Source organism: Malus domestica, chromosome 07 (assembly GCF_042453785.1).
Source record: "Malus domestica chromosome 07, GDT2T_hap1".
Classification (NCBI taxonomy): domain Eukaryota; kingdom Viridiplantae; phylum Streptophyta; class Magnoliopsida; order Rosales; family Rosaceae; genus Malus; species Malus domestica.
This window is the reverse complement of record NC_091667.1, coordinates 21,514,453-21,528,355: the sequence shown is the minus strand read 5'-3', so window position 1 is coordinate 21,528,355 and position 13,903 is coordinate 21,514,453. Positions and strand designations below refer to the sequence as shown.

The following is a 13,903-nucleotide window of genomic DNA, read 5'->3' as shown; positions in this document are numbered from 1 at the left end:
TCAATTGCATACGCAAACTCCACGTATTGGCTCATATCATAGGGCCCGGACGGCATGCTCTGCTCTCGATTTTTATCCTCCATTCGAGCATGAAGAGATTTGTAAAGAATAAGAAGAGCAAAAGTGCATATTTATAGGAAGGTTAGGGACTTTGCGTGACAAATCCTTTGTCGCACAAACCTCTGCACTAAATATAGTATTGATTCCTCTAATTCACATGCACTGAATGCTTTGAGTCAAAAACTAACTGGACTTTGCGCGACGAATCCTTTGTCGCTCAAGGTAGCCATGGGAAAATCTTCGTCACCCATTTTTTTTTTTTGTGCAAAAAAAAAAATTACCTGCGGTTTTCTTACTGACTTTGCACGACAAGTATCTTCTTTTCGTCATGTAAACTTTATTGCGCAACAAAGTTCTCCATCGCACAAAGTGGCACCAACCTTGCACAACAAAGATATTTTTTCGTTGCGCAAAACGCACTTGCGCGACAGATTTTGCTTTGTCACATAAACATCTGTCGCACAAATAGTTTTTCCTACTAGTGTTTATACATTTACGGTTTTTCTTTAATTTCCTTATGAAGTCTGGAGAATTAGATTCTTGGTTGGTTACGGTTGACCAACTGCTGAAAATGCCTTTTGAAACTAATGCAACCTTGTAAGGGTTACATCGTTTTACCAAAGGACAAAATTGGTGACTTGAGTATTGTACGGAACTGGTTTATGAAAGATCTGAGAATGAGATAATCCCTTACTGCATACACACAAGCATGAGTCTTTCATATGCTTGGTGCGTTTTGTCGTCTGCCATGTCTTTGGAAATGGCATCCTTTGTGCGCATAAGCATGTAGCAGTCTATACATATATAGTCCTATATATGTTGGAGGAATTTGGGAGATTAATAAGTCTCCAAATTATTTGAGAATGAGACATTGTCCTACTGCAGACTGGCAAGTTGCAATCAGTATTTAGACCTTTTTAAAGTGTACGATTAAGTTCATTGCATTATCTGCAAAACTATTGTGCTTAATTAGTTGGCCATTTAATTAGTATCTGGTATTCAAATTAAATTTAATACAACTTAGAAGGGGCAAATTGATCACTAGCTATGACATATGTGCATTGACCCAAAAGGAAAAACAAATCCTTTAAGAGAGAAATAATGTGATGGCCATCACCGAAATGTCAAGTGAGTTCTGCATAACTCGTGAATAGTCATAGTATTATGAAGTTGCTGAATGCCGACACAAAAGCATTGTTGAATGGCACCAACAAGTATTTTCGTTAAAAACACAAGTGAAGATAGATATAAAAGTCTATCTTCATCGGCTTCTTCTTAAATATGATTTATGATAAAAGAGTACGTAATATCATTAAAACAAACACAATATGAGAAAATTGTGGGGGTTTGGCTTAGCCATCTTTCAAAGTTTATATATACTTAAGGCTAAATAGTCAAAAATGGTCTCTGAGATTTGCATAACTCATCACTTTGGTCCCTAACATTTCAAATCAATAAAAGTGGTCCCTGAGATTGTCCACCATCCATCATTTTGGTCCTTCCGTTAAGGAGTGGTTTGGGAGTGAGGTGCTTAAAAAAAAAAGCACCCATGAAAAAAAGCTGTGAGGGTTTTAGATGTTTGGTAAACTAAAAAAAAAGGCTTATTTTGGAAGCTGTTGTGAGAATAAGCTGAAATCAAAGGAAAAAGCTGAAGCTGCTATTTGTAGCTTTGGAAAACTGGCTTTTTTTCAAAGCACACGGAGCTACAGTGCTCCTTTAATGAAAAAACCCACTATTAGACTGCTTTTTTTTCCAAAAGCACTTTTACAAAAAAGTTTACCAAACACTCTGCTGATTTATTTCACAGCCGCTTATTCTCACAGCAGCTTTTTTTCAAAGCATAGCAATACCAAACCAGCCCTAAGTGTCCTGGAGCTCTTGGCCAGAAGTTTGGGCAATTTTCAAAGCTTCGTAACTCAATCGTTTCTTAACCAAATTCAACCCATAATATATCCAAATGAAGATAGTAAAGTGTAGAATAAGATTATAACTATTTGGAAGCCCAATGGTTGCTGGAGATGGCCGGAAAATAGCCTCAAAGTTGACTGGTCCGAGGGAAAACTTGAAAACTCGTCGGAAACTGGGTAAACTTTAAACGTTCATAACTTCTTCAATACTCAACGAAATCAAGTGATTCAAAAACAAAAATCATACTTCTCGACGAGAAAAAGAGAATGGTACCTTTTTTGATAGCTAAATCTCTGTGGTTTGGCCGGAAAATGGCTCGAAAGTGGCTAACTCGAGACCAAGGTAGCCAGTTTCGAGCCGTTTTCCCACCAAACCACGGTGATTTAGCTGTCAAAAAAAAATACCATTCTCTTTTTCGCATCGAGAAGTATGATTTTCGTTTTTGAATCACTTGATTTCGTTGAGTATTGAAGAAGTTATAAATGTTTAAATTTTACCTAGTTTCCGGCGAGTTTTCAAGTTTTCCCTCGGACCAGTCAACTTTGAGGTTATTTTCCGGCCATCTCTGGAAACCATTGGGCTTCCAAATAGGTATAATCTTATTCTACACTTTCCTATCTTCATTTTGATATATTATAGATTGAGTTTGGTTAAGAAACGATTGAGTTACGAAGCTTTGAAAATTGCCCAAACTTCCGGCCAACTCCGGGACACTTAACAGAGTTTTTAACGGAAGGACCAAAATGATGGATGGTGGACAATCTCAAGGATCACTTTTATTGATTTGAAATGTTAGGGACCAAAGTGATAAGTTATGCAAATCTCAGGGACCAAATTTGCTTCTTAAAGGAGATAATAAAAATATAGTTGATTAGTTCAACTTGACGGTTTTAAAGAGTTCTTGTAAAGAGTAAATTTAAGGTATTTGAAAGGTTAGAGACATTCCTACAAATACATTAAATTTGGGGGGATGGGGTGGAATCTACTTGACTAGAGAGTTGGTTGTATTTGGGGTGGGCACGGGCTTAGTTATAAACTGTAACGGGGCGGGCTTGGCTAGGTAGAGAGATTTTTGGTTTTGAAACTGGACCTAACCCGGCCTGTTTCAAACGGGCCGGTCCAGGGCAGGTCCACAGATCCAACTCTTTTTTTTTTTTTTTTCAAAAATACATTTTTATAAAACTGCACTGCAGCAGCACAAACATTTTCAAAAATTACAAGAGCTGGTTAAAGCTTCAAGCTTCTGCACAAACAAATTACAGGAGCTATTCCAAATCTAAAAAAAAAACATAAACATTAAAACCAAAATAACATCCACATTAACATCTACAATGACATCAAATGTCCAAAATGATGAGGTGATACATTGTGGTCAAAGAAATTGCATTACCGAAACGAGAACTGTAGTCTCAGCTCCTTGTACATCCTTGAAGGTAACATATGCAATTTGGGACCGCTCAGTATCACTACATGAGCATTTAATAAGATAGATTCAGACAAAGATAATGAAAGACAATAAATCCATTAAACTAAATCGATCATCAAACCTCATCATTTCGACATAAACAATATCACCAAAAAAAAGAAAATAACTCATTTATGTCTCTATCACTTACACCCAAGGAAAGGTTGCTGACCTTAATGGTTGTTACCTGCAACAGAATGATAACATGAATCTTTTATCCAAACATCAAACACTGAAAATCAACAAACTCGAAATGAATCAGATGGAAAAATTAACACACACGGCTAAAGATTAATTCTTCAAGTAAAAGTGTAAAACTAATAGAGAAGTAGCTTGTTCTTATTATGTATGTTGCATCTTTTACTGGTGTAATAGAGCAATGAAAGCACCAAACACAGATTTCTAGTTATAAAGCTCTTTGTCCCGTCTATTAGATCTAAAACCCATACATAATATGCATACTTCTCTTTACATCTCCACTATTTTCTTCTCCATAACTCTATCATATATTCTCCAATAGCACAAAATCTAAATATTCGAAATTCATACACTAGCAGCAAACCAAATTTGAAACTCATACACTAGCAACAAACCAAGTTCGAAACTCATACACAAGCAGCAAATCAAGAACCCAAAGTCCCAAATCTAGAAAACCTTAATTTATTTTTCAATCCTAATACCGAAAATTGAATAACTTTTGTGAGATAGACTGTCAGGTGGTGGTTGGAGTTGAGAAGAGCTGGTAGTGGTGGTCAAAGTCGACTTCAAAAAGGAGGGAGCTCAGCTATCGAGATTCGAGAGGGAGTTTGAGAATCGAGAGGAACGAGAGTCAGTCAGTTTGAGAGAAAGATAGATCGAGAAATAGGAGAGTCACTGAGTCTGAGAATCGACGATCAGATTCGAGAAGGAGAACTGAGCTATGGAGATTCAGTCTGGGAGGGAGAGATTAAGAAACGAAGAAGGTGAACTGATAGAACTGTGTGTGTAAATTGAATATGTATATGTGTGTGTGTGTGTGTGTGTGTGTGTGTGTGTGTGTGAATTTAACGGTGGAGAATTAATCTCCACTACGAAGATATATTCTCCTTCTATCCATGTCCGATGATGATAACAGTGCTGCTTGCCACTAAGACTAGGTTAAGCTTTACGCTTTTAATGATTCCTATAGCTTGGAAGACTTCGAAGTCCAGGTGGGGTTCACTGATTAGCCAAGTAAATCTGATAGTAATTCACTATGGAAGGTTCAAAGCCAAAAGTTACCTATCCCGATGCGGTACTTTTCCAACTAAGCTCTCTCTCTAATGTTTGCATAGTCATTTGCATAATATTAAATTTATTAATTGAATAGAAATTAGAAGTTGAGCTTTGGTATGTGTCTATTCAAATGAAGAGTTGCAACTTTTGACTCTTCATGAATAGTCACAAGTTTTCCAAAGAGGTATCTCAACTTCTATAATTAGGGAAACCCTTTATAATCACTTAACAACTTTTCATTGTTTACATAATCATATATAGAGTGTACTAAATATTAGAGAGACTCATTGAGTCCATATGAGAGAGTTTTCAACACAATCATGGTTCATGGAGCCTTGTGATTTGGAGTGATATACTATTACAAGGACATGATCGTTGTGTCTTGAAAGATAACCATGAGCACCGTAACGAGGCATAGCTAACGCAATGACTTGCTAATAATAATGTGTCGTTTATTGTAAAAAAAAATGTGTGCAATCTCTTTGCAAAAATCTTCCACAGCTGTACTTGTATATTGTTTGTAATTTTGTGTTCGTGACACCTTGAATATTAAATAAAAAAATTATTTCAAATTATGCAATACAATAGGCATCTTTGTGCAGATTAGGCAACGAAACCTTATTTAACTCAGATAAAATTATTTCTTTTGGAAAGGGTTTTTTTTTTTTTTTTTTTTTTGTAATGAATGTTTGGATGTGTTCTGTGTATTTACCCGACGTCAAGTGAAAGATTTAAAACTTGACGTATGAGAGCTAAGTTTGAGACATCACTATCTTGACGCCCTCGTTTCATGTATATCTTCCTTTTTTACCTGTTGCGTCTACCGTTTTGTGATATAAATTAATGTCATAGAAATACAGCCATAATGTTTCTTTTTCGTGTGTGTGTGTGTATATATATAATCCTACTTCAAATAACAATATTAGAATAAATTAAGTGCAACCACCTACTAATCACACGTATTTGATCTGTTTTTCTTGCCAATCAAAGTTTTGAGCATAAAAGGTGGTTTCATGCTCAAGTCATACACCATGACAGCCAGATGTGATGTGGGGGCACATACTTTTCCTCTTAAATGTCACTTTCCCTAATATTAATTGCCATACTTGCCCCGCCTCCAATGGCAGCCACCTCCAATCCTCCATCCATCTCTCATCTCAACTGAGTGCCCACGACTTTATCGTGATGTAAGAAATTTCTTCCCAGTTGGGTCACTACCCATTACATATGGTGCCTCTGCCTGTCAGGGCTACCAATGCAAGAATAAACACCTAAAAAAGTGGCTGTTATATATGCACCATAATATCTTACAGTCAACCAACAACTATTATATACTATCGTTTCACCCTTTTGGACAGTATAACTGGAAAGGCAAAAATACAAAAGTGAAGCGGGTGAGATTCATGAAGATATACTAAGACAACATTTTAATTTGAAATTTGGGTTTTCAACTTTGTGACCACATCAGATAGTGCCTTTGTAGAAGCCCCATCATCACTAAGAGCTGTAGCACCAGCATCCTTCAGGTCCTTCATTCGGTTTCTGAGTCGCTTACCTTCCTCGCCTTCCATGAGAGCTTGAACCACCATCGCAATCTCCTCCCTTCCAACCAAACCATATTCATCGGGCTTGGGTCTCAGTGCCACCTTTACGTCTTTTGTAAACATATAAGCATTCATTTTTTGTTCAGCATATAGTGGCCAAGCAACAAGAGGTACACCATTTACGATACTCTCCAAGGAGGAATTCCAACCGCAATGGGTTAAGAATCCTCCTGTTGACTCGTGACTTAGAATCTGAGCCTGCGGTGCCCAATTGGGCACAACCAAACCCCGCCCCTGGGTCCTATCCATAAACCCTTTGGGAAGAAACTTCAAGGGGTCCTTTTGGCTGTGAGCAGTAAAATAAGTGGCATTGGCAGCTTTGTCACTGGGACTCCTCACCACCCATAAAAACCTTTGCTCACTCATTTCCAACCCTAGAGCCAACTCATTGATCTGATCATAAGAGAGGGTCCCACCACTTCCAAAAGAAACATATAATACAGAGCTACGGGGCTGCTCATCCAGCCACTTCAGACACTTGGATGACTGGTCATCCAAAACGCTGAACTCCATTTTTACTAGCGGTCCAACCGGGTAAACCGGCGGCTTACCCGGTTCTTTCTCCTGTAACGCTTTCAAAGCACCTCGCTCCAACTCCGTGAAGCTATTTACCATGATCCCATCGGCCATACGGTACCGTCTCGCATGATGAAGAAACCATTTGTAGGCCTCATCTCTACGGTCCTGAACCGGCTCGAGCAACTCGCTGCCGGGAATTGGGATGCACCCGGGAATCGTGACGGGATCGGAGAGGTCTCGATACTCGCACGACACCGTTTCGTGGAGCTCCGGCGCATAGAGGAAGAGAGAGAGGGCCATGGCCGTGGACGGGAAGAAAATGTAGTTGGAGAGGTTGAATTCTTTGGCGACGTCGAAGGCGTCTGTGCCGAAGAGATCGACGACAAGCCCAACGAGCTTGGCGCGGGAGGCCAAGGAGCTGAGAGCGTCGCGGAGGGAGGCAAGGGATCGGGCGACGGTGAGGGAAATTATTGTTTCGATTTTGGAGCCTTGCGGGAGGTCGTCAAAGCAGACTGGCGGGAGGAAGACATGGTCGATGGCGGTTGGCAGGGCGTCTAGGACGGACTTTTGGGCTTTTGTGGGAGGGCCGTCGCAGGGGACTACGAATGTTACGGTGAAGTTGTGGCGGTGGACGAGTCGTTTGGCGAACTCGGCAAGTGGGATGAGGTGGCCCATGCCTGGACTCGGGAGAATTGCTATGTGCGGTGTTTGTGATTTTTCCATGGTGGTTAGCTTGTGCTTTTTGGGTAAGTGCTTTTAATTTGGTGAAGAGAGAGGAGAGGAGTTAGCTGGGAATGTTATGAGAAAGAATCAGGTGAGCTGCTGCTTTTTATAGATGTGAGGTGTTTTGGGAAGAGAGAGAGGAAGAGGGAGAGAGAAAGAGATAGATTCATAGTTAAATGGGATTAGAGAGGTACTTAATGTAGGCTTTGTGTTGTTTGGTTGTGGTTGTGGGAATATTATACGAGGATGTAATATGAGAGAGAGAGAGAGAGAGAGAGAGGGGGGGGGGGGGACAGCACCTTCTAGAGATTTTCTTTTTTTTTTTTTTTGGGAATGGCCAGCCATGCAATGAACACATGTATGAGTGATGTCAACTCAAACGTAAGGCTTACGTTATCAAATCAAACTTTACATGGTAGTACTAAATTTGTAGACTAAATTTACAAACTAAGTAATGTATTACAAATAATAATTATGCATGGTAATCACTACTTAAATAATAATTCAATCTTTAGTTTTCATGTCATTTAATTTTTACAAAATTTAATCTTCCTACCATTATTCGGGTATATGCTTATGACATACATACTGACCTTGTCTAACCTATTTGACGAACGTAATTTTATTGATCTGATGAGTCAGACAATATCAGTCATAAGTCTTCACAATGCAGACTATAATATTGTGAAAATGAAGTCAGTCTATACGTACTACTTTGTATACATATTGTTAAGCAAAATATGGACAATTTAACTCGAAGAACATAAGTACCAGTAATACTCCATTTCCCACGAAGGTGTGTCAATCACTCGCCCCACAATTTATCCATATGTAAATGATCGATGATTGACAACCGTTTATTTAAAGTAAATTATTTTTATTTATTTTTGAAATAGTTAAATTAGAGATATAATGAAATGGAGAGAAATATTTTATCTACTAAGACAATCCATCCGTTACATTTAAAAGAAACATACACATAAATAAAATGGAATTATCATATATCAACTATCAAAGGACCCAACCAAGATGGTCGAAAATGTGTTCTTAGGGAAACTGATAATTGAGCCATCATTTAAGGACCACATGCATGCATCCTAATTACTGGTCATGTTTGTCCTGCCAAGTCAATATCTTCTTTTCTTTTCTGTCAACATTACCCAGTTTATGGTGTTTTTATGGAAAAAAAAAATCATAGTGTACCCATCATTTTATGTTACCACTCTTCCCCTAAGAAATTTACAATTCTTCCATTCTCTCTAATCAATGGAAACGGGTACTTAAGGCGCGCCGTTGACACAAAGCAGTTATATGTGTCAACTTACATCAAAGAGCCAAATTAATGAACTTGTGCCTAAACCTAAGTATTCTAGTAGTGTTTTATCACTAATTTGTTATAGCACTCTATTATTAAAGAGCCAAATATCGCTTTCCGCACACAATTTTTAATTTGGATCATAAGTAGTTACAACACTCTTTTCTCCTCTACATACTTATTTAACATAAATGCTAAGGAGATTTTCTTTAAAGTGAGACTCTTCACATACTTTATGTCACCTCATATTTTTGCACAATATTTTTAATGTTGATACAAGAATTGATGTTAAATTATGAGGCAGCAGAAAATACGACCCGATACATCAAGTGGTTGGATACTTTTTTTAAAAAAAATCTCAACCACTTGTGTAGCATTTCTCTTAAATAAGCTTAGATATTTATGAGAAAAGTTGGACCCGGATGATATGTGTCCTTTTTTTTATCAAGCACATGATTAAGATGTCAATTTTGAATGGAGTGCGTCTTCACTTTGGAAACAAACTTGAATTACTTTGGAATTAATATGGAGTTTGTTTTTGTGATGATGGTATGGAAACGCATTTCTTAATATATGTCAACATTCTTTGGAACTAATTGTCGAAATTAATCTAATGAATTATATATAACATATATTTCATGTTGTATTTTTCAATTGAAGTCCAACTTACAAAACATTAAGAAAGGAACTGATACTGTGGCTCAGTACCTCCAAAAGATAAAAATTGCCAGGGATTATCTTACTGCTGCGGGTGTTTCCTTTGCTGATGAAGATATCGTGATTTTGGCTTTGAATGGGTTGCCTCATGAGTATAATACATTCCGCACTGTTATTCGAGGCCGAGAACAGGTTATTTCTCTCAAAGAATTTCGGTCTCAGTTGCTTGCAGAAGAGGCTATTGTTGATTCCAGTACACCTGCACCATTTTTAGCTGCAATGGTTGCTACAAATTCCTCCCTGGCACCTAAAGGCTCCTCTCCGTCTTTTTCCCATGGCTCCGGACAGTCTCAGTTTGTTCCCAGGGGATTTAAGCAGTTTAATCAGTATAAGAACAAAGGTAAGGGCAAGTTTCATCCAGGTGCTAGAAACTTTAATCACAGACCATTTTCTCAACCTCAAACTCATGTGTTTCCAACTTCAGCTCCGGGGGTCCTTGGTCAAGCTCCACACTCTTCTTATGCTCCTTCTGCTCCATCACTTGTTACATGTCAGCTATGTAATAGTGATGGTCATACAGCCCCATTTTGTGATTCTCCGTCTCCTGCTCGATCGCAATGTCACATCTGTGGCAAAACCAATCATGTCACCTGGTTTTGTTTTTACAATGAGAAAGGACCGAACTACATTGGTTCTGCCTCTCAATATTCTCCTATGCCTGGACAGCAATATGGTTCACATCCTGGTCAGCAATTTGCTTCACATACTGGACAGCAATATGGCTATTCTCAGAGTTCCGGTCCTGCTTATCCTGTGCCACAATACTCGCAGCCATCTCTGCAAGCTATGCATACTGCACTGGCTCCATCATCACAACCTTCTGCTTCACCGTCCACTCCTCAAGTGTGGCTTACTGATTCAGGTGCCACCAATCACATGACTGCAGATTTGCACAACTTGTCATTGGCTTCACCATATCCATTCAATGAAACCATTCAAACGGCTAATGGTGAAGGTTTGAAAGTATCCCATATTGGTAGTACTGTGTTTAACACTTCTGTGCAGCCTATTCGGTTAAATTCTGTGTTATATGTTCCTAAACTATCACAGAATCTACTTTCTGTTCACAAGCTCTGTCTAGATAATAACTGCTATCTTATCTTCGATGCTTTTTGCTTCTGGATACAGGACAAAGCCACAGGGAGGATCCTCTTCCGCGGGCTGTGCAGTAATGGACTGTATCCCATTCATTCCTTTGCTAATACCACTCTTGGTGTACCTCCTCCACAGCTACAAGCTAAAGCTTTTCTTGGACAACTTGTCAATTCTTCTATATGGCATCATAGATTGGGTCATCCCTCTAATTCCATTGTTTCTTTAATGTTGCATAAGTCCAACATTACTTGTGCCAAAGATTCTGTCCCTCTTGTGTGTCAAAGTTGTTTAGAAGGTAAATTTTGTAAGCTGCCATTTTCCACATCTGTCAACAAGTCTGTCATTCCTTTTCAGGTTGTGCATAGTGACCTTTGGGGTCCTGCACCTTGTACATCAGTTGATGGATATCGGTATTATGTTACCTTTATCGATGAATGTACTCGATACACATGGATATTTCCCCTCATTAATAAATCAGATCTTTGTGCCACCTTTATTGCTTTCTATGCCTATGTGTTAAATCAGTTTTCTGCCACTGTGAAGATTTTCCAGAGTGATGGGGGAGGTGAGTTTTGTAGTACTAAATTTCAGTCCTTTTTAGTTGACAAAGGCATTTCCCATCAAAAATCCTGTCCATATACCCCGGAACAAAATGGCTTGGCTGAGCGCAAACATCGGCATATCATTGAAACCACCATTACTTTGCTTAGCAATGCTCAGATTCCTTCTTCTTTTTGGAGCTTTGCTTGTCAAACAGCCACTTACCTTATCAATAGAATGCCTACTCCTTTACTTTCCAATAAGTCTCCTTTTGAGTTACTATATGGGAGTGTTCCAGTGCTTTCTCACTTGAAAATTTTTGGGTGTACCTGTTATCCTCTCCTTAAACCTTACAATAGCACCAAATTACAACCCAAAACTACTAAGTGTGTCTTTTTAGGGTATGCTTCCAAGTTCAAAGGTTTTTTGTGTTATGAGGTGGCTAGACAGCGCATCTATGTATCAAGGCATGTGTTTTTCTGTGAACAAGAGTTTCCTTTTCCAGCATTATTCATTGCCCCCATCCTCGGTATCTTTCCCACTCCCTGTTGTTACATCCAACAATGTGCTTGTTTCCCCTGTTTCTACTCCCTCTTCTTCATCTCCACATGTCCCCGAGTCCATTTCATCTTCCATGCATTCCATACCATCTTCATTGTCACCCTCATCTAGTTCCATTTTCCCTGTTCCCTCTCAGTCCATTACTGCTGCAGAAAGTGACAGTCTTGCGATCCTTGTGGCACCTGTCCATAGTCCTGAGACTCTTCCAGTGGTATTGCCCGTTCCCCCTTTGAACTTACATTCCATGCAAACGAGAAGTAAAAGTGGGATCATCAAACGGAAGGCATTTTTCTCTACTCTACAGTCATCTCATACCACAGATCTGTCTCTGATTGAACCTACTTCTCACAAGTCAGCTCTTAAATGTCCAGTTTGGTTGGCTGCTATGACAGAAGAGATTGATGCTCTTCATACTCAGAAGACTTGGAGCTTGGTGTCTTTGCCTTCCAACAAGAATTTGGTTGGTTGTAAATGGGTGTTCAAAATTAAGAAACATTCTGATGGTACTATAGCTCGACATAAGGCTCGGTTGGTTGCTAAAGGGTTTAGTCAAGAACCTGGGATTGATTATACTGAGACTTTCAGTCCCGTTGTTAAACCCACAACAGTGCGGATGGTGTTGGCCTTAGCTGCTCATTTCAATTGGCCTCTCCGGCAGTTGGATGTCAAAAATGCCTTTTTACATGGCATTTTGCACGATGAAGTCTATATGGTGCAACCTCCAGGTTTTGAAGACCCTACTTATCCTAATTTGGTTTGCAAACTCCATAAATCTCTTTATGGTTTGAAACAAGCTCCCCGAGCCTGGAATGAGCGATTCACTGCATTTCTTCCTCCGTTGGGGTTCACTACTACGTATTCTGATTCTTCTTTGTTTGTGAAGGCTGTTGGATCCACATTGGTTATTTTGTTGCTCTATGTGGATGACATTATCATCACTGGCAATGACTCCCTGGCTATTCAACAGGTTATTCAGTCCTTGACTTCTGAATTTGATCTCAAAGACCTCGGTTCTTTGCACTATTTTTTGGGAATTCAAATTTCTCGCACTGCCAATGGGTTGTTTCTTTCCCAGCACAAGTATGTCCATGATCTGTTGGTTAAAACAGCAATGGTTGACTCTAAGCCTTGTGATACACCCTGCCTGCCTTCTCATCGGCTTCTTAAAGATGATGGTGACCCGTATAACAATCCTACACAGTATAGGAGTGTTGTAGGTGCTCTGCAATACTTAACCTTTACCCGACCCGATATTGCCTTCTCTGTTCATCAGGTGTGTCAGTTTATGCAGTGTCCTATGGTTTCCCACTATACTGCCGTCAAACGGATTCTTCGGTATCTTAAAGGTACCATGACATATGGCTTGTCTTATTCCAGTTCTGCTTTAGACATTAAAGCTTTTAGTGATGCTGATTGGGCCGGGGATCCTAATGATAGGCGTTCCACAACTGGGTTCGTTGTTTATCTCGGCAGTAATCCTATTTCTTGGTCTTCTAAGAAGCAACAAACTGTCTCCAAATCGTCCACAGAGGCAGAATATCGGGCCTTATCTTCCACGGCTGCAGAGCTTGATTGGATTAAGCAACTCCTCAGTTTTTTGCAGATTCCAATATCTTCTGTTCCTGTGTTGTTTTGTGATAATATGTCGGCCATTGCTTTATCTTTCAATCCCGTTCAACATCAACGCACCAAGCATATCGAAGTTGATGTTCACTTTGTTCGCGAACGCATTGCTCAGCATCAGCTTCTTGTTCAGTTTGTCTCTTCCAAGGAACAGTTTGCCGACATTTTGACTAAGGGGTTGAGTGCTTCATTGTTTCACACACACTGTAACAATCTCATGCTCGGTTCCTCCAAGCATGAGTTTGCGGGGGGATGATAGAGATATTATGTATAACTATGAGATTGTGACACTTGGCATAAGATTAGCTAGGTAGTTAGATTAGTTATGATCTTGTGTTCTCTATAAATACCTTGTAAGATTGCTTACTCTCTAAGAAATACAATATTGAAGAATTACATTCCTTCTCTCTCTCTCTCTCTGAACTTCTCTTTCTATAAAATCTCTATCCTTCTCTCTGATTAACAGTATACATGACTTTGTCCAGTAACTTGCTTGTAAACAGAGAGGTGATTTATCTT

At 39.3% G+C, this 13,903-nt stretch overlaps 2 protein-coding genes across 2 annotated transcripts; one reads left to right on the top strand and one right to left on the bottom strand.

Annotated features, from left to right (window-relative positions):
• Positions 1-5,951: 5,951 nt before the first annotated feature.
• Positions 5,952-8,053, bottom strand: LOC103439298 (hydroquinone glucosyltransferase-like). The gene has a single exon (XM_008377842.4). It carries the CDS (start codon positions 7,531-7,533, stop codon positions 6,115-6,117), a length of 1,419 nt encoding a protein of 472 aa, XP_008376064.3. The 5' UTR covers positions 7,534-8,053; the 3' UTR covers positions 5,952-6,114.
• A 4,321-nt stretch (positions 8,054-12,374) lies between these two features.
• On the top strand, positions 12,375-13,640 carry LOC139197760 (uncharacterized mitochondrial protein AtMg00810-like). Its single transcript, XM_070825719.1, has one exon. It carries the CDS (start codon positions 12,375-12,377, stop codon positions 13,638-13,640), a length of 1,266 nt encoding a protein of 421 aa, XP_070681820.1.
• The last annotated feature ends 263 nt before the right edge of the window (positions 13,641-13,903 follow it).

Coding starts and splice junctions, on each gene's coding strand:
- LOC103439298 (XM_008377842.4), bottom strand. CDS start 7,533: ATGGAAAAATCACAAACACCGCACATAGCAATTCTCCCGAGTCCAGGC.
- LOC139197760 (XM_070825719.1), top strand. CDS start 12,375: ATGGTGTTGGCCTTAGCTGCTCATTTCAATTGGCCTCTCCGGCAGTTG.